The sequence below is a fragment of the Manduca sexta genome, chromosome 10 (assembly GCF_014839805.1).
Source record: "Manduca sexta isolate Smith_Timp_Sample1 chromosome 10, JHU_Msex_v1.0, whole genome shotgun sequence".
Lineage (NCBI taxonomy): Eukaryota > Metazoa > Arthropoda > Insecta > Lepidoptera > Sphingidae > Manduca > Manduca sexta.
Genome location: NC_051124.1, coordinates 2,062,147 through 2,088,991, shown reverse-complemented (window position 1 = coordinate 2,088,991; position 26,845 = coordinate 2,062,147). Strand labels below are relative to the sequence as shown.

Here is a 26,845-nt window from a genome sequence, read left to right as displayed (position 1 = left end):
ATGATGTGTTTTATTTATGGTTCCTAATTTCACCTTTATTCAGTGTTAATAATTCTTGTACAGGTTGCGAAAAAGTAAGTCAGTTTGGATCAACATTCTGTATTTTGTCATTTAAAACAATAATAAATTCTCTATTATTAAGTAATACACCAAAATAGAAATCATAAACTTATAAACTACAAAATAAAGAAATCCATCACCGAAATATCAAAAAGAAAATTACATTAATACGCAGTAAATAAAAATACTACAAATCAATAAAATATTAATGATAAATTGGTCTTTTTGCCGTTGCTGTCCGCACGGTCTATGCGTCTTGTTTCGACCGCCATTTTGTCGGCTTTTTTCTGTACCGCCATCTTGTCGTACATTTTTTCGGCCGCCATCTTGTCGGCCGTCTTGTGACCACGTAATGCTGTGTCAAAGACTCATGCGGCAGATGTCATCGTTGATCTCGACCAACTGATCGATGAAGGACTGGTGCGCCATCACCTCGGCCAACTTGGTGATAATTGAAAGCAATTCACCATCTTTGTAGTTCATTTTGGCGTTACAGATTTGGACCTCTTCTGTTATTGTGTTCGGTATCTGTTAACAAATGTTATGGTTATTGAAATGTTCATCGATGCTATCAACGGAATATCTGTTTATAAATAATTATATAAATTGCGAAGAGATTGTTCGTAGCCAATGTCTTAAACAATAAGATTATTATAATGGATAATGACTAAAAGTCACACCCAAGTTTTAGTCCATTTGCAAGGCTATTACGAAAATTGAACATAATGTTGTACAAGAATTAAATGAATACAATAGATATCATTAAGGTGCTGCAAGCAAATAAAATCAATATACACTATTATAAATAAAGTGCAGTGACTAAAACGGCTTATCAGATTTAGCTCATTAAAATGGCTTTTGCGTCAAACATCCGAAGCCGATGAATAATAGCTTTCAAATGATACGTTGTGGTTAAGTAATGATACAGCGCCCGCTGTTTAACATGACAGGGCAAATGTTAATTTTAATTCAGTAAATGTATGTTGTCGACATAATAAGCCATGCTATATGATACAGAATGATTATGTAACATTTCACAAAAGTTTCTTTTATCGTAAATTGCACACGATCCAATAATTTATACGTCCTTGTTTAACGCTTATTTTCTTTTATACAATAATTTTATCATTGATAGCTGAATTTATGATATTGTAAAAGATGAAAGGATTGTAAATATTTTAACACCTTATCTAAATTTATCAAGAATATTTTTATTAATTTAATCATGTTTATGTAGGTACTAAGAATAAAAAATATGATATTAAAAATATTACTGAACTGAACTGTCTAGTACTTTTTCCGTGATCTTTTAACAATTCTATAATTTAAAATCAGATAAAAATAGTTCTACATTCAAATATAATTTTAACGACATCTCGAGGTAAACTTTAGAACTAACAATAAGCATACTCACATTTTTAGAGTCCATAAACGTGCTGAACTTGTATTTGGTCTTCTGTCTCTCGGAGCCGTTGTCGAAGAACAAAGTGAACTGCGCATCCTTACTCTGGGCCCCTACCGGGAAATATAGCCCGGCTACAAGGTGCCCTTTCTGGTCTCGCGCTAGTAGACTCCTGAAGGAATAATGTGATATTTTAGAAGCGAATGTAAAAGGCATAGACCATTAATTCAATTGGCAAGGTTTGACCGCTTATAATAAGTTATAGAATTCGCCTTATGATCGTGCAATTGAATAAAAATAACTATTTTATATACTGTTATGCTTCGGATGATGCTTCTGAAAGCACCTTAACGAAGTGAGTTCAGTTATAGATACTATTCATTTAAAAAAAAACACTTTACATTATTTCAAAATGCTCTGGTATTCCCTATTCTTCTGGTATTTTTTTATTTATAGCAGTTTTTGAACAAAGGGATAGTCCTTACCTGAAATTGTACACCAAGTTTCTTCTCTCGGTGACGTTTACACCGTCCAGATACGGCCTGGCGATGAACACCAGCGAGGTCTGATGCTTGACCACGTCGTTACGCGTGTCCCGCTCGTGCCACTCCACGTAGCCGCTGTTGTGCGCGTTGTACGAGTAGTAATACTCCTTGCGGCAGGTCACGTCGTCTGACTGCGTGAACCAGTCTGTGGGAGAACGGTAAGTTATGAATATGCTTCATACTAAAGGTTTATGTAGGTTTGTCTATTAGAGTAGTTCATCAACATTCGGACATTCAATGGTAGGATATAAAGCTGTTGTTATTTGAACTTACTGGTATGTGGATAAGCTCCGTCAGCCATGACTGTGACGATCCTGGCCACGTGGTAGCCGGGGTCGGCCAGCAGCACTCCCGCGCGGCCATCGATCTTGATGTGCACGCCCACCATGACGTGCTCCTTCTCGGCCGCGAGCACCGCCGCCGGGCTGTCGCCGCTTGTCACGTAGTCGGCCACGTCCACCACCGCCTCCTCGCACGACACGAGCGCCGTCGCCGCCGCGAACCCCTTGAACTCCTTGTCCAGACATCGCCACCGGCGGATAAGCTCTATGCCGAGGCCGACGCACGTGTGCTTCTTGGACCTGATCGGCGGCGCGTAGTTCTCGAACACGTCGCACAGCGGCTGCGTTTCGGCGTTGAACGCGTCGTACAGTGAGATGAAGTTGCTGACCGAGTCGTAGTTGTCGGTGATGAGCAGCTTGCGCAGGATGGCCTCGGCGCTGGTGACGAGCTCCTCGTGGCGGTGCTGCGACAGGACGAGCGCGCGGCGCGGCGCCCCCCACCGAGCGCGCGGCAGCGGGTGCGGCCGCAGGGGGCTGCTCACATGGACGCCGGGCGCGACCGCGGCGAGTCAACTCGGCCATTCGGCGCCCCAGCGGCCGACGGCGGGCCCCGCGCCCGTCTCCGCCGCCTCCACCGTCGTGCACTGGGCTGAGCACTCATCGTGCCACTTGCGATGTCCTTCGGCGCCCTTTACGAGCGCCTCACGCTGCTTCTCTAACAACAATGATGTTGGTTTTTCACGCTCTGTCGACAACGAATTTCTTTATTAGCTTATATAGTCTCAGTAATAATGGAAAGTTTAGTTATTAGTGCAATCAAAAAACAAAGACATCAAAGAAGTTGAGTCGTTCTTATTGCGGGATTTAACAATACATTAAATAGCCTTGTGACTAACGGGGATGAGTCACAGTAAGGCACTTTGTTATGACGGGTAGTCATCGATTAGGCGAAGCCAATGGTCTGCCCTTGTCATATTACACCGGAAATCTGAATTGATGCTAACATAATTCAATTTAAAAAAAATACAACACCAGTATATTTGAAACTACTATATAGTTCGTTGTATTATCTATCTTTTAAATAAGTGATTCATCTAGGACGCTGCATACATCCTGCCTTACTCTACAGATAACATCATTCGGTATTTACATTATGTTCTAAAATAGCGCAGAGAACATACTTATTTTCTATTTAGCTAGAAACGTTAGCCAGAGTAGAATAGTTATTCTTAATTGGTACTCAGGTGCCGCAGTTACTTTGAAATCGACGTTTGCCTAAACCCTATGTTTACATCTGAATCACTTTCAGAGAAAGATAACTCAATTCAACAAACTGTTGCTATGTGATTTTGCGTGTATTGGGGGCGTCATCTCTAAATATAGTTATCATTCGGGTATTTCAAGGAAACACTTAAATCTCGAGTTTACCTTACGTTTGACGCAAAAATTTCAGTACCAAACATTCAAGTACTTTGAGTTATCTTGAAGCTGCCGTCATAACCTTTTGAAATGCGATTAGATTATCTGATGGTAATTGAACACTACTTCAATAAATTTATCCACAGTGCCAGAATCTTCGGTTCCTCGACCAACAAGGAGAGGAATCTAAAGATATCTATTAAATTTCCGGCAATTTAAAAAATTGAACAAATTATAGAACTGCCATTTTCGTCGATGCAATTATCAGTACTCCGGTCAAAATAATTCATTATCCTGTAGACAAATCTGTATTCAGTATTTCTACAACCTCATTTATTAAAATAAATCTTTCTTGGATGTTTATTTACACTTTCTAAACTATGTGTAGATGGAGTTGGTCAATGTTCATTCTGTATCAATGATTATAACTTCAGATAATCTTTATAATCTTGTACATTTTTATTTTATATTTGTAACAATATACGTTTCATAATGTTACTTGTCATGATAACATTAAAGTTTATTTCTGTAATATCGCGCCTGTATCGCGGAAGGGGTAGCCCCTGCAACTTCCGAACCCTCGCTCCGAGCATATTTCCGATATACAGTCTGAGAGGGGCGGGCTTATCGCTACATCGCAGTTTCAAGTACAAGCAACTGACGTGTTTGAATGGAAAACTTGCTTTTGATTTTCTAACTCGATAATCGAACAATAGTTCCATCAAGTATATATGGATGTAACGATAATATCAGACTTGTATTATATACTGTCCCTGGACAGGGGCCTATTACTGAGTTTAGGTTTCAATTCATCACATACTAGTTCGGGTTAACGCAGATTCTTAGGTATGAAGGTTTCCTCATTTCTTTCTGTGAATTCGATCTAGGTAACCATGCAGAAAGGTATGTTGCAATATTTATTCTACATGAATAATGTATGAACACGAAATCCAAAACAATACATCAGTAGATCGTGACTAACTACTGACGTCAGTGCTATATTAGCAAAAGTACAATTTAGATGGAACTGTTATATTGGTTTCAAGTCACATATATGTGTTGAATGGCCATCAGTCTAGGGTCTAAGGTCGTAGAAATATATCTAAAGACTTTGATTTTGAATGCATCCGATCTAAGACGAAAGGAAAGGACTAAATCGTACGCCGTCTTGTGATACAATTTATAAAGATATCAACAAGGATTAATTATAATTATTGAACGAGAAAAAAGCGAAATCAGTTTTATCTGGGTTTAAAAACGTTTATTCATAAGAACTCTATCTAAAGGTCAAGTTTAATAGATCACAAATAAAAATGAACTTTACAGCGCTTGGATACCAAGATGTTTGAGCTATATTTAACGTTGGAAGCTACCATATATTCAACGCATTTCAACGCTATAACCGTAAGTGCTAAAAGCACTTTAGTTATTTATATATACCTGTTAATAATTATAAAACTATTCGTGTTGTTCAATTAAAAAGAAAACTTATTTTTTAGTTTGTGAGAGTTCGCATTTGGCAATTTTGCGATAAATTTTCGTGGCTGTACTAATTCCCTACTCAGATCTCTCAAAGATGAGATGATGTGACGCATAATAACGTTGGTGGGAAATCCTCCGTACTGCGCGTCACTCCCCGCCAGTTCACTGACTCCAAGGCTGATGACTCGAGTGGCGACTGCCGCGCGACCAATAACCGGGATACGCGAACACATTCCCTTGCAAAACTTTATTCTTTGTTTATATTATAAACATTTCCTTTTTGTTTCTGTGTACTGTTTTCGTTTGTGGCATTTATTTGCCAAAATTTGTATGAAATTATTGACCTAGTGATTGTATTGACACAACGCATTTGGGTAATTTAGGGCATGTTCTATTTTGTAAGCAAATCATGTTACTGTATATCCGTGGCAAATATGTCATGAGACTTGGCATCAGGCTTACTTATTAAGAATATATACTTAAACTTACAATTAAACCTACATTATAAACACAACACGACACATATATAGCATATATAACATATAGCATACTCTAACGTAGTGTATATCTGTGGCAAATGTATCAAAAAATTTGGTACAAGGCTTACTTATTAAGAACATATTTAAATACTTAAACTAGTAATAAAACGTACATTATAAGAACATGTTTAGATATTGCATACTTTAACGTACGAATCGATCGGCTACTCAGACTGTCCTTTCTATCAAAAGCTAAGGTCAAGCGAAAGGATTTTAGCAGACCTTCATCAAAATAATGAACACTTGATCCTAACCTCAAGGTCGTTTTTGTATTAATATACAAAGTTGTAGCAGGTAACTTAGGTTTTAATAATATGCTCTCTAATGATTTTTAGTTCGTTTTAAAGTTGGCAAATAGGAATGAAATCTGCATTTAGTAAAAGTGAAGTCATCAATTCAGGTGTTCAGCTCAAAAATAATAAAGCAAAGGTTATGTTACTACAGCTTAGTTATTCATAAAAAAAAAATACAGAATAAGTACCATCTTTCCAAATTGCATATGACAGTCAGTGAGATTGTACCAAAAACTAAAATCTTATTTCCTTCCCGATCGATTCAAAATTTGTGTTACTCTTGCGTCATGTGAAGTAAATACCCACTTGCTCGAACGCTGTGCTGTAATAAATCTAAATTATTTTGTTTCATATTTATGAAATAATAGCAAATGCTACATTTGCTTTTACCTAATAAATATTTATTCCCCGTTATAAAATACTTTCAGTCTATCGTATTTGGATTTGACAGCCGTTGCAAGTCACGTGCGGGCACGGAGGTCGCCACTCGCCACGTTGGCCCACATTCGTAGTTCACGTGACGACGAAACCAGCACACAAGGCCTCCCATTTCCGTATTGCCAAATTGTGTTATGCAAGTGTTTTTGCTTTATAATTCGTTTGTTTAAACACAGGGTTTTGTTAGCATGCTATTTTGCGACAAGGAAAAAATAAAATGTAACAAAGAATACCTTCTCTTCTTTTGTTTATGTGTGCGAATTGCACCGAGTATAGAGATAAAAGTGTATAGCTTTGCTTACAATTTTATTTATTCCCTTAATATTAGCTTAAATTGTCTCAATTTTATAGTCCAATTGAGAAATGCTTCGTTTGAACTTCAGATAGTTTGAATTGCAGATATTTATTTTAACTGCACACTTTCGAGTCTTGTCCTGTTTTTCATGGCGTCATCGAAGCGATGTTTAATTCGGAACTATTTATTTGATTCGTCCAACTGTAGATATCTTGAGGCACGTGTGCCTTGCATTCCTATAGCAAACATTAGTATGCTTTCAAGGTTCTGAAATTGTGAAATTAGAAACTCTTGTTGTAGAATTAACAGACATCTAGATAACTATATGAATTATCGCTTGCTTTAACGGTGAAGAAAAATATCGTGAGGAAAACTACATGCTTGAAAAGTTCTCTATAGGAATTTCGGGGTTGTGTGAGATCTACCAATCCGCACTAGGTCACCGTGGTGGACTAAAGCCTAATCCCTCTCAGTAGTAGAGGAGGCCCATACCTAGCAGTGGCACAGTATATAATACAAAGCTGATATTATTTTTCTGAATTGCCATTATACCTGTTTTCTGCATAATTAAGTATGACTTTATTTCATACATTAGTTAGTAACGAATAAGTCGCCATTATTTCTTATTTATGTAGTTTTTAACGATTTTCCTGACGTCTTTTATTGTAACTCTTGTTCGTTTATTTATTTATTTATTTATTTATTTGTAATAAGGTACACCAACAGTTTTTTTTTTTTCGTTTTACTGATGTACAAATATAACCGGGTGTGTAATTTGGAATTTCGGGATTATTCAGTTTATGATTCATCTCGGTTCAAACCGTTGCCTTTGGACGAGTGACCTTTCGTAGAACAGTTTTATCTTTTGTTTTGACTGGGAGGCTGGGAAGTTGCGGGCCTCACCGATAAAGACTTGATAACAACTCTTCAAACATGCTTGATTTAGAATTTATTGTTTTAATAAAGAAGACAAAAGCTGGTAACTCCAGTGGAATCCAGAAATGGCGAAGATATTTTTTTAGGAATGGTGGAGCCGGTATTTTGTTTATAGTAAGTAGATCGAGAACGCTCTGTCGCTAGTCGGTTGTACAAATAGATCTAGACTAGAATACAATAGTGGTCTACTTCCAAATATAACCCTAAATAACTTAGTTGATGCATATACATAATACAAAGTTTATAGAGACTCGAAAGACCTTTTAACACGCTCTGATGCTTTTGTTCCTCAAAATTCAGTAATGCGTTTAGCTTTTTTGGATGTACCTAAAGACAATGATCACCTACCATAGCTGATTAATGTACCAACATTATAAAAACAAAGTAACTTTATAATGGATGGTTCACATGAGAAGCAGTCGACTTTTTGCCGTGTCACTGTATACACTTAATTATTCATAAAGTGTCATTTTTTTCTTCTTATTGTAATATATTAGCTGAGTATTATTAGTATTATTAACGTGTTTTTATCTTATTGCTAGTCATCCGCCAATTTAGTACAGGTCGCATTTTTATACAAATTCGGTAATAGCTAACTCGCTGGCCTGACAAATGCTTGCTTAAATAGCAACATCCTAAATCCTCACAAAGTTCTGTATGACAATAAGCAATAATCCTAACAATCGAAAGTAGCATATAAATTATTAGTACACATCGTGAAGAAACCTACATATATGATCATTTTCAATAAGAATTTCGAGGGTGTGTAAAGTCTGCCAACTCTTACTAGGCCAGCGTGGTGGGCTCTTGCTAGAGGAGGCTCTTGCCCAGCAGTGGTATTATAATAATCCTTAGTTAACTAGCCAAAGTCCCTTTAAATTACAAAGCTTGGTGAGTGACAGCTCATTGCACAAATGATACTCTCTCGCATACTACCTAGCCACGTAATTTACTTTAAGACACCAGTTGATGTCATATGATTGATGCTCATTTCAGCAAGATTAGCGAAGTGGGACACGAGTGTCATGCGCCTGGTCCTGATAGCGTAAACACTTTAGATATTAACGTAGGATTCATTTTATATGTTAGGAATGCATCATACGATTGTTATAGAAGACAAAGCAATATTTGAAGTTCTTGAAAAATAATGTTTTTAAATTTCTCAGCTTTTTGTCGTACTGGTAAGTGTATTGGTACATATTTAAACCTAATTATAAGTAGTAAACGCACCTGTTCATATAAGGAACGTCAAAACTGAATTACTAATTATTGCAGGCACTGCATTGCGCTCGTTCTCGTAATTGGGTCTCATGTCTCGTATTTTCTTTGAATTTATAGTAGCTATTGCTAAATATAAAGAAAGTTTTAAAGTCGTAACTTGGAACCAATATTTGGATTGATTGAAGATTCAATCCGTTTTGAAAAAATATATATTTCAATGCTAATTCGTAGGAGTTCAGGATAGTTATTTAAATAGTTCTATTGTTTATTAAAATGGTGAAGTAAATTGTTATTTTCCGGCGGATTTTCCTTTATCTGTTAGGCATTTCATGTAATGTGTGTAAAACTAGAAGGAAAACGACACGGGAGGAAAATATTGAACACAATTCTAACTAAGAAAATCATCGCATTCAAATCCCCGTTCCATTCCAATACATGATTAGTTTAATATTAAATATAAAAACATTATTTTTCAAACTTAGCTTTCAAACATAATTATCGGTTAAAATGCTAGACACAATGTTAAAAATTCCTTGGATATAATAAAGTCAAAGAGTTATGAATTCAGTAAGAACATTGGAACGTCGTCTGGGCAGACAATTGTTCTAGATTTGGGAAAAACACCGCGTGCCAACGCCCCTGTTGACCTATTGAACGTGTCTGCCAAAGTCGCAACTACGGGCGCGAACTAAGCTAGATTTGTGTCTCGTTTCGTCTTATAACTGGAATTGAAGATGTCTGACATGAATAATATGCAATTGATTATATTGCTGTCTAAAAATCTATTAAGCAATATTGCTGTTGCCTTTGTTTTTTGTTAGGCAAATAAGCAAGCGAATATGTTGGCGAGCGATCACAATCACCGAGTAATTCTAATATCAAAGGAATCATGTAGTAACGAGTAAACATTGACTAACAACGAAATCTGACTCATAATGAGTCACTGACGGGATTTGTTATAAAACGTTATTAGACTTTGAATTGCAATGTTAACAAGCAAAATTAGAAAGATAAGTTATTCTTAAGCGTTATTTACATTAGTTTCGCGCGCGGCATTATTGGGCTTTATGCTAAGATTGTCGTGAGAACATGTACAAAATGCAATGTTTTTCTTGCATTGATATAGCATGCAGATTATTACGGGCAATGTAGGTCATACGAATGCGTTATTCATGTGGAATTGACGTCCATGATTGGTAATCCATATAAATACGCGAAGGAAATACATTTTTCAGTTGTTGAAATGCATGTCGAATGCGTGAAATTGTGTTTGTTAATTATGATTTAAAAAGGCCTTATCATTAAAATAGTCGACGTAAAAATGTATATACGCTAAGTAATACACAGATTTTAGTATGATAAAAATAAGTTTCTCGTGAGACGGAATCGAGAATCGTACAATCTCATCTTAGAATCTCTTATCAGAGGCTTAATGCGTCCTTTGCTTACAAATATTCAATAATCTTACATGGTAATCTTATCGACATTCTTAATTTTACGAGATCTTATGAAATCTCACAAACGAGATTTCTCTTTGTCATATTCTCTGTGATGCGGGAATCTCTTATGTAAATCAACCTTAATGTTGAATGATTTACAGGTGCGTAAATTTTCTGTCCCTTATCCTTATCAATCCGTTATCCTTTAATCAAGAAGATGCAGTAGGTGGGTGCACAGCGACCTTTAAAGTATACCACCCACATAATGCGGAACATGGCTTCCACTGCGTCACTACACCATGCCTGTCTGCTTTGTAGACACCCTGTAGTTTCGGCACGTAATCGTCTCGAGATAAAAATGGGTCTTGTATGCAGGTTTTTTATTTAGGTCTTCGAAAAACAAAGATTTGGTTTTTAACGGACTTTAATTATTTGTATTTAAAGTTTTTGTTTCATGTATTTTTTCGTTATAATTGAATTCGTTGACTGTTAAATATTTTTATCGGTCATTAAAAAACTTCTAATGGAAATAGCGATAATATATTATCTTTCCACAAAACCCAATAAAACATCGCAGAATATCGCAGGTATATCATTATGCGATTAATGTTTTAGGTATCTTCTATTTTATTAAGACCTTCCAAAATATGCAGGACTTTATTAGGTTAGGTTAGGTTAGGTTAGGAGCCTTTTTGTATATAACAAAGTGACCTCACTGCGCATGATGGCAAGATGAGTGGGGTCCATATAGTATATTTTGTCTTTTTAGCTATAAAAAGAGAAATATTCGTAAAATGTGTGGCATTTACGACCTAATAGCCCTTTTAAAATGCCAGTATTAAGATATTTACAAACTCCGATAAAAATATTTTTTGTTTTATACAATTTTGATACTGCAAACGTTCGTATTGGGTTATCGACTTTTATATTTGCGTAAATGTTTCTTATTTATTTTCCTTATTTGATTAGATATTGAATAAAACAGGTATTTATCACCTTGTTTTGCGTCAGTCTATTTTCTTACTTTAATAGCTTATTTTTCTTTTTATTATCGAGAACGACTTGCTAATTATTTCAGATCTTAAGAAGAATCTTGGCGTCTGTGAAGTTCTGAGTCGACGACAAAGAAAAAGATATGGGAGTCAGAGGTCTCAATCTAGAAGGTTCTGTATACCAAGCAGTGGAAGGCATCTGGAATCAGATCAGCTATAAAGAAACGTGGACCGTGTGGTTTAAGCTATGTTGCATTTTTTATTTTTATACATTAAAGAATTGTATTATTAACAGCATAGGTTCTTATTTGAATGACGTAAATTATTATAGTTAAGATGCTTGTGCAATGTTATGCAATGATTGTTTCCAAAACAATTCAATACAATAATAAGCATTATTTCCAATAGTCATTGTTACTTGCATAACCCACACATATGATTTCCCCAGAGATGTAAGTGTATCTATTTTACTTCTAGGAGGATGTTTATTTTTGTAAATTGGTTCCTGGCTAATAAAAAAAATATATTAGCAAATACAGGACTGTGATGCAATAAAAGGTCTGTAATAGATTTTAATAAGACTGCCAAAAGGGGGCAAATCAAATACTGAGTTATGTTTATTTATTACTTAAATTTCAGCATACCTGCAATAAAACGTGCTCCTTTTACTTTTTTTGATTTTTTTTTTGTTATTGTTTTGATCAACGTTTTCAATAACATGCTGCTACGTGCTATCAAAGGGCAGTAGACGCGAATCGCCACGTGTGCGGCCTGCGATTAGAGAACGGCTTCATCCCGCCCTACAGGTCCTAGTTTAAAAGTTTTTGTACTAATGACCTATAACATTACTCTAGTTAACGTTATCATTTCGCTAAAATTACGAAAAAAGTGAAAGTAGACGTCGCGGTTGCACAATATTTTTAAAACCTACTTATTGTTATCTTTTTGTGTCACTTCATGTATCATAAGAAATTATAATAAAACAGTACCTAGTTTAGACAGTTTTTTTAATTTGGTTTTATCTTTTATTTTTGGCTAATAACATTTTAGTAAAACCACTAAATGTGAAATTTAAAAAACATTATAACCTAATTTTAATTACAAAATACATGCATAGATAATTATTCCTAGCTGTATGAAAAGTGTAATTTTCTCTAATTATTTATTTTTTTATTGTCATTAGGGTTAACGATCCTACGACCAGACACGCAAGACGGCTTTTAAATCGAGCAAACACAAAAAAATAAAGAGATTTAACTGCGCAGAATCCAGTTTAGCTTTATTTAATCCATTAATGATTTTTTCGTATTCACTCCACATTTATAATTTATCAAATAATTTTACATCGTACGGGACGAAAACTTAGATTAAACGTAATTGCACTTAATCGAACACATAATGCCACGACACAAAAAATAACCTAATAATATTAAATACAGGCCGAAACACTGGTATTCTTTGTCATCAAAACAATAAAAAAATAAAAATAAATAAATCGCGTCGTCTTTGTTTACGTTTGCAACTGCACGAGGGATATGGACGTTCTCAGTTCTTATAACTTGCATTACACGTTTTACACTTGTAGATATTGTGTGAAATATAATTTAGGGTGTACGTTAAGTTTTTGTGTTAATGATTTAAATTAAAACTCACCCATACAACGGCTAGAAGCCAAATAAAAAATAAAAATGTTACGCTGCCGAAGGCGCGCGCTATGCAGCCGTCTCTCACAGCACACCGCACGGACAAACTGATCGTTGAGGTTCGGCGCGCTCGCGTTATTATATTTTTGCGCCGAAGGTTAGTGCGTTCCGTTAGCTGCTTTTTCAATACCGGTATTAGTAACTAGTTATATGTAGCAGGTTAAGAAATAGTGATTAATTAAGATAAAATTGTAATTTTTGGAGTTTTGTATTATTATTGCTTGTTAAAGAAATTGGTTGAATAATCTTCTTTTTTATAAGTAAATAAGATCCTTTAAAAATAGTAAAAATTAGATGTGTAGGTATTAGATATTGTACCACATTTTAATACTGTCAAATATGTTTTTAAAGTTTTTCCATAACTCATTTAGGCTTTCATTGAACGTTATTGAAACATGGTGTATAACTATTCCCATACCGTTACGTTTGTTAATACCAATTCAACATACAAACATGTTAAAACTGCTATACGCAACTTGTTCGTGATTCGTAGCTTGGCGTTGCTATGTATAACGTGGCGTCCATGGCAACTGCGCATGACAGATACGCGGCGGGCCCCCGCGTCCCGCACCCCCGCCACACCTCTCCCGCCCCGCCCGCACTATCTGTCAGCTGACCACGCGTCTGGCTTGTGCATTTTACAACCCATTAATAAATAGAAACGATATCCGGTCGCACACCGACTGATGATTGTGAAGATATATCCGCAGATATGTCCACGCGGAAAGGGTCAACTATTTTTTTTAACGTCATTTACTAATTCTTGGTACGATATAGTATCAACCTGTATCGATTGATAATTTGTTGAACGGCCTATTGTTTGGCACGTTGGCTCGCAACGTGACGATAGTTTGTTGACGCAGCGGCGTTTTTGGTTTCACTCAGTATGTAGGTTTATCGGGCACGTGGTATGTTAACCTTAGATAACTTGCAATAAAACTGTCATGGGTGAATAGAAAGTATATAGTCACATATTACAATTGTATTATTTAAAATATGCTGTCTATTCGTTAAAACTATAAAATGTTTAATAAATACATATTTTCCATATAGGATCTTAATTCGACAAAGTATATGCTTCCTTTATATGCTACAATTGATACAGTAATTCGGGAGCTAACAGGTGGTGTACCCTGAAGGCGACAGGTAGGTACAAATTCACAATATTTCACCATCCCTTTAGAACAATATTTACTCTGACAATCCTTATACTCGATATCTAAATTGTAACATAGAATTCATTTTCTATTAACATGCCAGATGTTAATTTCTAGAGTTATTAAAGAATTCAATTTCGTTATCACGTGTCCAATTCATCTCACTGAATTTTATTAAACTATAGAATCGGCCATTCGTTATCATTCACTAGATACACAGTATAAGTTACTATAGTATTTATATGATATTCACAGTTTATTGGTTTTGTAACGGTACCCTATTTTTAATATATTTTTATTTCGAATTTTAATTTTATCCCCACGTTTCGAAGACTGCAGCCTTCATGGGTCTAGTCAGCCTTTTTATTTTTATTTAAAAAAAACAAAAATTGTAAAATGTATTTAGATGTTGTAACTGACTTTTCAGTACATTCCCTTGTCCATGAAGGCTGCAAAGTCTTCAAAACGTAGGAACATAAATAGAATTTAAAAAACCGCTACAAAATCCGAAAACGATTTCTATTTTGATGTATAACATTCGCTTAAAAATAAGAAATTATTATATATTTATTTATTTGTTTCCAAAGTTAAACTCAATGATAATGCAATTATCAAAACAAGTATATGTAACGTACCAACGTACGGTCCTAAAAGATATTGGGTTTGAACTGCATTATAGAACCTTATCCACTTTCGTCTACAACGCCACGTGCTAGCTCACTCGCAGTTCTATTGTCCCAAAAAAATCAATGTTATAAAACAACTTTACCGCCTTTCGTAAGATTGCCGAACTCAACTCCTTATGGTATACTTTGAAGTAATACAAGTGCACAAAGTTCTTTTGGATTGGGTGCGTCAATAAAGGCCATCAGTCAGTAATACAGAGAAATTTGCTCCTTTGTTTGGTTACTGTGTTAAAGTCTATTTAAGGTAATGAATAGTCACCATCGTTCATAAATCGCAATGACGTATTCAGCGTGCAGCGTGGGCACTCAATTATGCAAAATCGTGCCGAGCAAATTTTTATTGTACTTATATGAAAAAAATAAATAGTTAGATTTGATATTTCTTAAAAAAAAATTAATGCATTATAAGTAATTATGTGTAATATAGAAACATAGAATAATTGGTAAAGTTATTTAAAGCGTATGTAGAGCGCGAAGTAAATCTATCAGGTCTTACGAGCCTATGGTTGAAATTAATTGAAATTGCTTAAAATTTTCAATATGAGTAGTAGCTTGATAGCTTAGAAACTTCTAAACTTAGACCTTCAGTGACCTTTACCTCATATTTCCAAAACTGTGGACAATCATGTAACTGCATCCATATCTCACTATCTTTATCTTACCATGTAACCTATGATCTAGTACTCATACATTATAGCCAGTGTAATGACTGAGCATTATAAAACTTAACATCTAACATTCGGTTTGAACGCACTGATTTTCATGCATATTCTAACTTAAAAGATTGTTGTTACTGTTTGATATAATGCTTAGTATCATCATCTAGTTATATAAAAAGCATTTATTCCGCATTCATCCTAAATCGTAACCATTTAGACATGAACGTGTATACCGTAGTTGTTTTCAGAAATTGCGTCAATGTGTTCAGTAAAACGTGACGTATTTGTATGATTATGACTCAAATATGACATCACGACTATGTGGTTTAATTTTGATAATGGTTAGGCAATGAGACGGTAATAAACTCCGCATTATTGTTCGTGACTTAACCCACGTCAGTGTTTTCATAGAATATAAGTAACCTATATAGCAATCACGCCATACAAGTTTTATGTCCCAAAATACCACTTCTTACAAACGAATTGCTGCCAAAACAAAATAAATGGATTCATATTCTTACTTTACTGGTGGTTGGATATGTCAATAAAGCGACCACTGTACACAAAGTGTTAAAACCTGCCATAGTGGCCCACGTAAGTGTGTCGCGTTCGATGATCAGCCTATGTATATCCGATTTCAACAGGCCGGCAAGTTTTGTCGACTGTCGAGGGTAGAGGTAGTGACTTTAAAGATCTCTCATCAGTCGACATTCTAGTGGATCTCACTCCATTTACCATCAGGTGCAGTGGGGTTACTAAATAAACTTTATACTTTTGTTTCAGTGCGGAATATTGGTTGAATAATGTGGAGATGCGCAGGCTTCTATAAGCATATGCATATACTTACAATATGCTAAATCGACGCTCTTTGATTATTTACACAATTTTTTCTACTAGCTCTTTGTAGGGACTTTCATTTTTATAGTACAAAATGCAGAGACAAGTAGGTATTCTTTGTGTATTATCGCTTGGTTTAACGGCGAATAAAAACATCGAAAGAAATCCTGCATACATAAGTTCTTCATAAGAATTTCGACTTTCGGACAAAGGCCTAAACTCTCTCAATAGCTGTTGGATAATGTGGGCAATAGTAGAACAGTATATGTATAGTACAGGGCTGAGAGTTGGGGTTTTCTAACAGGCACTATCTACAGTTTACCTTATAGATGTTATCTATATTTGTAACGAGAAAAGTCCCCAGACTTCCTCTAACAATCGTTCTTTATACGTCATCGTACAGTCAAATTAGCTAACTCATAGTGACGTGCCCGCGAACCGCTTTCGGTATAAGCCGGTTGATCCAGTTCTTAGTAGGCCAGTGTAGTCGTAAATCTTGGCACCCAGCTCTGGCCTAGGTTTATAACTAGTTGTGTCTAGAAATCTCTTAAGAAGAGTATCTATATATATTCTTTGACGTGAGTTAAAACTATTGAAGAACTGGAGGCATTATGACAGATTTATCAAATAAGGAATAATTGTAAGAACTTTTGTTACTCCTAAATAACTACATAAGTATATAGTAAGCATGAATTATTTTTTATAAAAACAGAAAAAGGGTGTAAAAATTCCCCTACTGACAGCTAGAATTCGTTTAAAAGTCAATTATCTACGATTACATATTTAGTATTGACTAGTGTATTTACGGTGCTAAAAGAACGATTGAAATGTTTCAACTTGATTATAAGTGGTTTCAACTCAGTGCATATTTAAGTAAACACACCCAGTTCGTTACTTACTGCTTTTGCTTACATTTGTCTATAAACAATAGCAACGCTATGTAGAATAATTGCAATGGCATGACATTGGCGGCACGCAAAAGAGACATCAATTTTACTGGGTACAGTTTGAAACGCGATGCTTAGTAGCAAATGTAAACACAGCGGTGGTACACAGATGTACGCATATGCCTACCATTCTGTTCCTACCTAATAAACATTATCTCTCAAATATTATGCGAAAGTTGAAGATATTTGAATGTTTGTTGCAAGCGCAAAGATTATCTACTAAATAGATTTGGGTGACAATTGACAAACAGATAAAACACGTACTGGCAGTCCGTGCTTAATGTTACTTTTTATCCTGAAAAAGTTAAGATTTTTAGTCCAGGAAGTTTTTTCCGCGACCAAAGCCGCAAGCAACCTCCACTACATTATAATAATAAACGATTACGTCACCTAAATGGTTTTAGAGGTTTTCCGAGTTGTAACTAATCAAACAGTAAACGTGGGTACGACACGGCTGTGCCAGATGATCGGTTGCATCACCTTGGTTTGCACACGTGTAGTTACGCAAGGCTGATAATTGCAACGTGAATGATAAGGAGATTATTCACTCACAAGTGACGGATTGAAGGGTAGCAACACCAAAACAATACGATCCCTTGTACTGAGCACTAAGATGTCGTAATGCGAAGACGACTACGGTATTTGTATAAGAGACTTTAGCCAGAGTAGTTTCTGTCTTTGCACGTCTTATTTAATTTATACAAGTAATTAAGTTCATAAATATTGTAACAATTATGTCATATTTTGGAAAAAATGTGACGAGTTATTTGACTAATTGATTTCTTAATTAGTTTAACAATTAGGCTACTGGGCCAAGTAATCTTGTTCGGTTTAAAATATCGATGCCAGTGTAATTGGGGGATACTATAATCATAATATATACTATAATCAGAGATCAATGTTCAATATGCTGTATTTGAAGAAATTGATAGAAAGACTTATTTAATTTTATATAGAGAATAACAGAGTAGATATATTATTCGGAAAGGGTAAAATTCAATAAATCTTTATTATATTTAGTATATTAATAGCATCCCAAGACATGAAGGGCGATGATTCGCAACGGAGTGCGATATTTTATATTTCAAAGTTATCTATAACGTTGCTAATATAAAGTCGTAGGTAGGTAGGGACTGTATCATAAAGCGAGATATGCGAGCAGGTAGATATGCGATCGACCTGTTCGTCTTGTCATTATAAAAAGATAAATTAATTTGATAGCGATTTCAATTTGTTAATTGCATATTGTTTGATATACGTGAAAGATAGAGGCCGGTGGTTTGTCTATGTACTTTGGTGTTATTGCGTATTAAGTTTTGTTCAGGTAAAGTAATTAGGTTCGAAGTAGATCTTAAGGCCACTTAGGTCTACTGGATGTGAGAATCTATTTAAGGATGCACTGCTTTGTGTATTAATGTCATGAAACAGCTGTTTACAAATAATTTTATGTTCAGATTTGCAGCATATCGAAGGCGGTCTAATTATGGAATTACGATTAGGTACGCGATCTAATATCATTTTAGATTATACAAGGAAATGCCCAAAAACTACCCAGTTATTTTAATTTTATATCGCACAAGTAAAAAAATATTGTTAAAATAATATTCAGTGACCAATCTAGTGAATTTTGCAGATGTTAAGTAATGCACCAGCGACTTCTTCAGTATTTTAGAAGTTCATGGATGATGATCACTTATCACGAGTATATCACCCCGTCTTTCAAGCTCCAAAAAAAAAAGTTATAAATAAAACAAACAAATTATTTTTTTAATATTTTATTGCCCATGTTGAACCGTCTGACAAGGAAGTCTAAGGTTGCTACATTTCTAAACCACTTAAATTAATCTAAATGGATTCTACGAAATAAAAGAGAACTATGCACACCGATATTAATAAATGGATTTGAACGATATCTTGTTAAATGATCTACAGAATACAAAAATAACTGAAGATTTAATTACAAAATGCAGAATAACTGTTAAAGAAGAAGTAATGGTACAAGGAGAAATGAGGAATTGTATCCAGGTGTTTATGTGCCAGCAGAAAGCTGATTAATCTTGGCGTTGACATCCAGGAGTTCTGTGAGGTACTCGTTGTCCACCATGATCTTGGCGAGGCGGTTCAGGATGCGAAGAAGCTCGCCATCGCGGAAACGAAGTTGTTCGTTGCACTGTTCCACTTCTTCCACCACATCGTCAGGGATCTGGAATTATTTGATTAAGTTAGAACTGGTCTCGAGATGTTTTGTTGATTGGTAGACTTAGGGAAACTACATTTTGAAACAAATCATTAACTACGGATACTGGAGTGTGCCCTTAGGCCTAGAAATAAGCTTCAATAATAACATTATATTGACATAGACCCATAACTCGTGAGTGTGACCTTTATTTTGTTAAGAACTCTACCATCGATTATTTCAAAGTAGCTTTCTATTTTATAAAGGTTATGTAAAGGTGAACATGAAAACAATTAACATTTACTTTACTTTGGCATTATTAAGGTATCAATCTGTACAATAAACGTAGAGAGCAATTACATCAATATGTTGGGGATATAAATAAACTAATTCAGAAGATTTGTTTCAAGATTTATAAGTTATTGTAAAAGCACTTAAGAGCTTTTAAGAGATTTTGATCAAATTATTATAATCTTTTTATCGTATTAATGTTAATCCTAAATCTAATGAATATTATGATAAACAAAAGTATTTTTAAGATTATTACCTTTTGCAACTCCAAGAAAGTTTCAAATTTCAGCTTCTTCCTTATCTTTCCGTTAGGGCCGTCGAAGAAGATGGTGAAGTCCTGGTCTTTGCGCTTCAATGGGAAGTAGATACCGGCGCTGAGACGACCCTTAGGATCCCTGGCGAGAAGACTCCTGGAAACCAAACACAAGTTGAATTTAATGCTTATGAATATAGAGAACAGTGTTTTTGTTTCACCGTTAAATTAGAATGAGGGAGAGTAGTTTAAAAAATTATCCCAGTTTGGAATAGATTTCATTAAAATATGGTTATATGCTGTATCTTAAGATTTTTAAATATTTAAAATATGACATCATCAAAATAAAATTTCTGGTCATTTGGCAGGCCTATATAATACTTCATCCTAGACATTATCATTTCGCACGTTTGGTTTAGTTAAATTGTTAAGAGGTAATGGAAATATTGAAACTTCTGTCAGATTTTAAAATCATACCTTAAGTCCCACACCAGGTTCCTCTTCTCCGTGACATGAACAGCTGACATATAAGCCCTGGCGACATAAATGAGAGACAATCGTTCCTTTACATTAGCTCCCCTGGTTTCCCTCTCATGCCATTCAACATAGTTGGTGTTGTTTATGTTGAACTGATAGTTGTATTCCTTACGGCAATGAGGCTCGTCCGATTGGGTGAACCAGCCTGAAATAGAGGATAAAATAGTCGTTATCATTGAAGGCAATTACAAATGCATTATTAACTAAAAGTTCTTGTTAAACTATAATCTATCAATACTTAGTTGTTTATGATACTATTGAATTAATCTTTATATTATGCTGACGTTTCTAGTAAATAAAGTAATAAATTATTCACTATGATTTAAATTACGATGTTAATTGTAACCTGTGCTCATAAATAATAATTTGCTCTCATAGATTTTAAAGTGTAAAGGTAACTTACCAGTATGTGGATAGCATCTATCAACCATCGCAGTAGCGACGCGGGAGATGTGATAACCCAAATCTGACAGGAAGACACCAGATCTGCCATCGATCTTAACATGTATCGCCACCAAAACGTGATCCTTCTCAGTCTCGATCAGGAAACCTTGAGGTCCAGGGAAGGACGTGGTGTAATCGTCCAGGTCTTGAATATTCTCATCACAAGACACCAACATCATGGCCCTAGTTATTCCTGGATAATCTTTTTCCAAAACCTTCAGACATTTGATGACTTCCATGCCGAGGCCGACACAAGTGTTTTTACGTGGACGAATCGGAGGGTTGTATTTCGGGAAGAATTCCATCAGGCTCTCATCTGCTGAATCCATGTAGGCGTCATATAGAGACAAGAAGTTGTTAACGGAGTCATAGTTCTCAGAGACGACAAGACGGCTCAACAGCGCTTCGGCTTTAGCAACCATCTCCTCGTATTGACGGAGGGAGAGGTGTAAAGCCGGGCGCGGGCCCCCCCACCGGGGTGGCGGCAGGGGGTGGTCTGCCGGCCATTGACCGGCTTGGTTTTGAGGTCCAGAGCCGAGTCAGCTCAACCACTCGGCGCCCCAGCGGCCCATAACGCGGCGTATGGCGCGCTCCTCGCTGGATGTAGACACGATCGGTGCGGCGGGGTCCTGGCCGCGCAATCCTCCGACCCCAGCGGCCCCCACGCCGACCGGCGCATCCGGAGACCACTCTAAATCCTTACTTAACGGTTTTATATTTAACGTATCTGAAAAGAAAGAAAATAAAAATAAGTATGTTTGAAGTATATGTGGGAATCTACTTCGGTATTATTAATGAAACGTGACATTAAATTTTGCAATGAACATGAACGAACGCTGTGGCACGCGGCACGAGGAAAATAATGTCAACCATTACTTATCAGAAGTAACGATACATTCACATGTACTGTATGACGCAGATGCCCATCACTCTGAATTTACGTGGCTTAGGAATCTGGAAAAACCTGGCACGAAGCCCGATAATATTTGCGAGTTTTATAAAAACATAAGTTATTTAGGTCATTATGATATTACATTTCCTCCCTGCCGATAAGCGTCAATGAAGCTAATTTAGTCGGGAAATATTTCTCAGCGTATACTTATTTCTTAAAATCAATGACTACAAATGACATGAATACTAAGGGCACACGAAGGGCACAACAATAAAAATTACTATATATTTTTTTCCATATTTCCAGTACCTAGAGACGGTTAAATTTTTCTGTTTCTGTTAATCGTTAGGCTGGATGAATGTACTAATTTTAAATATTATCGTAATGAATACGGCACAAATGCATTGAAGGAAAATTTGAATTGAGTTTGAAATAATATTTTTTGGCATCAGTAAAACATGAAATTATTTGTGGTCGGAAGACTGCATTGCTAAACACTAATTAGCGTTAGCGATGCAAAGATTACCCAAAAGTATAGAATTTTATGACGCGACGGCCCATTAAACGTAGGTATTTAGTATAATTGTAATTATTTGTTTTGTATTAATTTGTCAATATTTTTCAATTAGCTATATTATGATTATTTGTTATGAACTAAGATAAACAGTGGTATGTTGTTGCAATAAACGAAAACAAAATTAACATTTTGTTGTGAACATAATACGCTGTATAAAAGTTTTTATTATGATTATTGTTTTCCAAAATTTAATGCACAATCAACTACGCAATATCCCAAACAATTGAAATTCAATTACTAAAGTGTGTCACGCGAAAACACCATTACCGCCATGATACTCCATGGCTGTGGAGTAGAGATTTAATAAATATCAAGAACAAATGAACCACCTTTCACGAATGAATCATTTTTTAAATCCAATTAATATCCCTATCTCCAGATAAATCTCGAGTGCGCAATACCTTCTGTATTAACTACAAAATTAAAAAAAAACACGGACTGCCTGCACGAAAGCCCATGTATAAAGTTCGTATACCAAAAATAAAATTTTTTTTTTTACGCGTAGTACCGAGGGTTGAAGCAACAGAAGCGAGTAGAGATCGTTCTCGAACGCACAGCCCCTCTTGTTTACACGTGATAGGGCGCAACTGAGGGCGAATAAGACGGACATATTGCAGCGCGTAGTGCGTTGCACTCTGACAATTTCGAGATTCATTCATAGAAATTAATTGAAAGCGTGAAGGCGGAACCTATAGAAATTTGTTTACAAACATGACCGATGCTGTGAATGTAAACATAGATTACAAATGAATGCACATGATTTTAAAAGCGATGATGATTAAAATGTTGTTAATGCAAAAATAAGGTGAAGGACATACCCATAGCTGGCTTTAAGCCGGAACAAGAAGATGATTACTCCTCTAAGGAGGTGTTTCTTTGTTTACTTCTAGAAATGAACTGGTTTCGTCTGCGTTCGCGCGCCCTATATAAAGTGTTCATTCTGCGTCTCCCCTCCGCCCCGCCGCGTCTGGCGCGCCCCTCATGCGTCAGGCGTGTTAAAAAGATGGCGGCTATGTGTGCGCCGCGTGTGCACGTGTTTGTAATGGTGTGTGTGTGTGCGTCAAAACAAAACACACATACACAACTTAACCTTAATACTTACGTAGTTATAATTATTTCTAACTATAGTGTAAACATAGGTAAGCTGATAAACCAATAATAACGGTTAGGTACTAGATATTTCTGTTTACAACTCGAATGGTAGAAACAGCTGTAAAAATATTTAAATGTAGGAAAATATGCCTATACCTGTAAAGAAAAATAATATTACATTGATAAACATTTCGTACACAGGGTTTATACCAGTTTCACAGGAAACTGACGTAATACTTTTTGAATTATGTTGTGCGGCCAGTGGGTTTTTAGCTGTTTGAAAAACCTCTTCCCCTATTAATTTAGTTCTCAAATGCACACACCATTCCTCTGGGCTTATATTGATGGTAATCTATATAACCAGTTTGAAATATTAATTTTTAATCTAAATACAGTCAACGACCTAGAGAGATTTTAAAAAATATATTGATATAAGTACTTCTAAAATACCCACACATCGGTAAGTACACCTATAAACAGCAAGATATAAACATTTCTCTGCCCATACCATTTTAGACTGAAGGTCGGCAGATGTTTGCGAAATCCGGGAGAGTTAGTGTGGAAATTTTAATATCGACAATTTATTGGAAAGTTCTAGTAAATGGTAATAGTATTTCAAGCTAAACAACATAGAAATAAATAGGAATTTCAGGAAGCATAGATAATGGTCTATTCCTATCCTATTGCTAGAGCAGAAAAGGAAAGATAGAGCAATCATGCGATCCATAAGCAGAAAATATTGTAAAGAAAAGAGACATATATCTATTCACGTTACCTTACCTTACGTACCGCTTTCTCTTTCCATAGAGTCGCTTAACATTTCCATTGTATTCCAAATTTTAAGATGTGCAATTTAGAATGCATAGAATTGAAATATAATATGTATACGTCTTATAGATGTTTTGTTTATGTATATATAAAGTGCTTATGAAAGCTTTACGTGTAATAACATTGTAACTGGCTGGTGTCTGTACATTATAGATGATTAAAATAAGCTAAAATGGGGGTCTTTATGAGAGCAAGATCCAAAACAAAACTTTTTATAATTTTTGTCTATCCGTATCCGTACACACATCACGGAAAAACTGCTACATGGAACTAAATGCAGTTTTAACAAATGTATTGCTTGAGGTCTAACATAAATTTTAAAACGAGACTTTCGTCTCAGACAAACTATTTTACGCAGGCAGAGCAGCGAGCAAAAGCTAGTATTGAATAAAATAAGATAAGTATTTTTGGGTATTATTATTGCGATTGTCTTCTAGATAGGTAATAAGAATCTGACAATCGATCTTTATTATAGATATTAACACTTCTTATATCAGTGAAAATGTTTTATGATAATGTATCTAAGGCTTACGGATGGTTCGATGTACTTTCCAGATCAATATAAGTCTAGATAATCGAATATTATCTACTTGATATCGTAGTACCTGAAGGGCATGGAAAGGGCTTAAATATTTTCACTGCGATGACATCTTTATCTTCTAGAAAATAGGAAGTGGTAGCCTTGAAGTTTTTCAGTTAATATTTGCATCAGCTCTGCATATACCCTACTAGATCCCTACTACTAAGAGGCAATTTGGCCGTTGTCCACTACGCTGGCGTAGTGGCTGGCAGTACTTACTGTCCGAATTCTTTGAGGATTATCAGGCAATAACTGCAAATAGTACACAGATATGTCATATGTGAGAGTCCGCCTGGGTAGGTACCACCGCATTGTCTATTTCTGCCGCCAATCAGCAGTCTGTAGTCAGTAGTCACTATTGTTTTACGGTTTAAAGAACATTGTAGCCAATGTAACTACTAGACAAAATAAAACTTAACATCTCAAGGCTCAGATGGCGAGCGCAGTGGAATACCAAACAACACTTTCTAATTCAAGGTGTTGGATGATGTATCTAATGTTTATAGGCGGTCGTATCGCTTACCATCAGTCGAAGGGCAAGCTCTCGTCATTTAAATAAAAAACAACAAAAAAAAAAAAACACGCGACTTCAAATTCATTGATGTGTACTTTGGCTTGTGAGGTCTAAACTCTAACCCGTGACCTTCTCTTCGGAAGGTGTTCCACTATTGTCGGTCAGTTTGTCTAATAAATCTTCCCTCCCGCAATCCATATTCCACCCCCCTTTTATCGTGTCGCGCCCACAATCACCTGCCCTAGTGGGTGTATATGGGTGACGTTAATCACTTAAAATCACGCGACTTACCAACCATGTCTTCTGCTATGAAATAATGTAAAGTAGCTAGGTATAAGGGTTTGATAACAAAATGTTTCGTGCTGAGATGTTTTGTTACCAGATAGGTTGTTTGTCAGCCAACGTTCCTCTGGGTAGGCATCGTAATATACAGATAACCGATAGAATTTACGATCGTTCGCTTTACACCAACCGCCGTGGGATTTTCATAGTTTTGTTATAAAAAATGCATTAAATTGCAGCCCAAGTTACAATTTGTACCTTTCAGCCTAACTCTCAGTTGTATTAGCTACACTTCAGCCAATTAAAGAGCTCATAAATCTGCGTGTGACACTAATATGATCTTTGCTTGTATATCTAGACCAAAACTCAAGAAATCTAGACCAGACTGGATGTACCTTAACTGGATTCGCTTCGAACATATCATCATGCGTTCTTTTACGGTCGATAATATAAAGTTATACATATCTACTACCCTAACATATAAATATGAAGAGATTGTTCTTCTTTGGAACTTCTGCTCCTATTTCGTAAATCCTTTGACAAATAGCTACATTATCCATGATTAATTTGGGCTACTTTTATATATTCATTAAAAGACACAGCCCTAAAATCTAGAGTGATACAATCTGGCAGACAAATCTTACAACAAACATATAGGTGACATATAGTAAACAAAGACAAAAAAATAGGTGTCCATAGTTCGTAAACAGGCATCCACGAAAATGTATCCAGTTTGATAGTAAAGTACGTAAATATGTCGGCTAGACTTCACCTATCAATGTTGAGGCAGATAATATTGATAGGGGTCATAAGAGCCACAGTGACCCCAACATATCTGCCCAGACGGTCCCCGATGGCTGGGTGATAGTTGCAATGCACTTTCTATGCGCAACAAAAAAAGGTCCTTCCGGATCTAGCAAAATTTTAAAAGGGGTCTATAAGAAAATAAAATTAGTAACCTCTAGTTTAGATTAACTTATATCCCCAAAGGTAAACGAAATGTTTTAACGAGATTTTAGAGTCTTGTAAATAAATATGGTAAGGAGAG

General features: G+C 35.8%; 2 protein-coding genes across 2 annotated transcripts; both read right to left on the bottom strand.

Annotated features, from left to right (window-relative positions):
* Window positions 1–83: 83 nt before the first annotated feature.
* Window positions 84–2,857, bottom strand: LOC115441771 (the record flags this gene model as incomplete). The annotated part of the gene is made up of 4 exons (XM_030166672.1): window positions 84–588; window positions 1,475–1,634; window positions 1,948–2,152; window positions 2,281–2,857. Coding segments are annotated over 4 exons (1,110 nt in total), but the record flags the coding sequence as incomplete, so codon positions are not given.
* A 16,235-nt stretch (window positions 2,858–19,092) lies between these two features.
* On the bottom strand, window positions 19,093–23,478 carry LOC115441785. Its single transcript, XM_030166688.2, has 5 exons — window positions 23,320–23,478; window positions 20,992–21,759; window positions 20,529–20,733; window positions 20,055–20,208; window positions 19,093–19,534 (listed from the first exon to the last, which is right to left on the bottom strand). Exons 2-5 carry the CDS (start codon window positions 21,452–21,454, stop codon window positions 19,361–19,363), a joined length of 996 nt encoding a protein of 331 aa, XP_030022548.1. The 5' UTR covers window positions 21,455–21,759; window positions 23,320–23,478; the 3' UTR covers window positions 19,093–19,360.
* Between the last annotated feature and the right edge of the window lie 3,367 nt (window positions 23,479–26,845).

Bases quoted from the DNA above. Each gene is read 5' to 3' on its own strand.
- LOC115441785 (XM_030166688.2), bottom strand. From the start codon at position 21,454: ATGGTTGCTAAAGCCGAAGCGCTGTTGAGCCGTCTTGTCGTCTCTGAG. The intron at 20,209-20,528 runs GTATGATTTTAA...TTTGGTTTCCAG, and splicing joins AACCTGGTGTGGGACTTAAG to GAGTCTTCTCGCCAGGGATC. The intron at 19,535-20,054 runs GTAATAATCTTA...AAATAATTCCAG, and splicing joins CTTTCTTGGAGTTGCAAAAG to ATCCCTGACGATGTGGTGGA.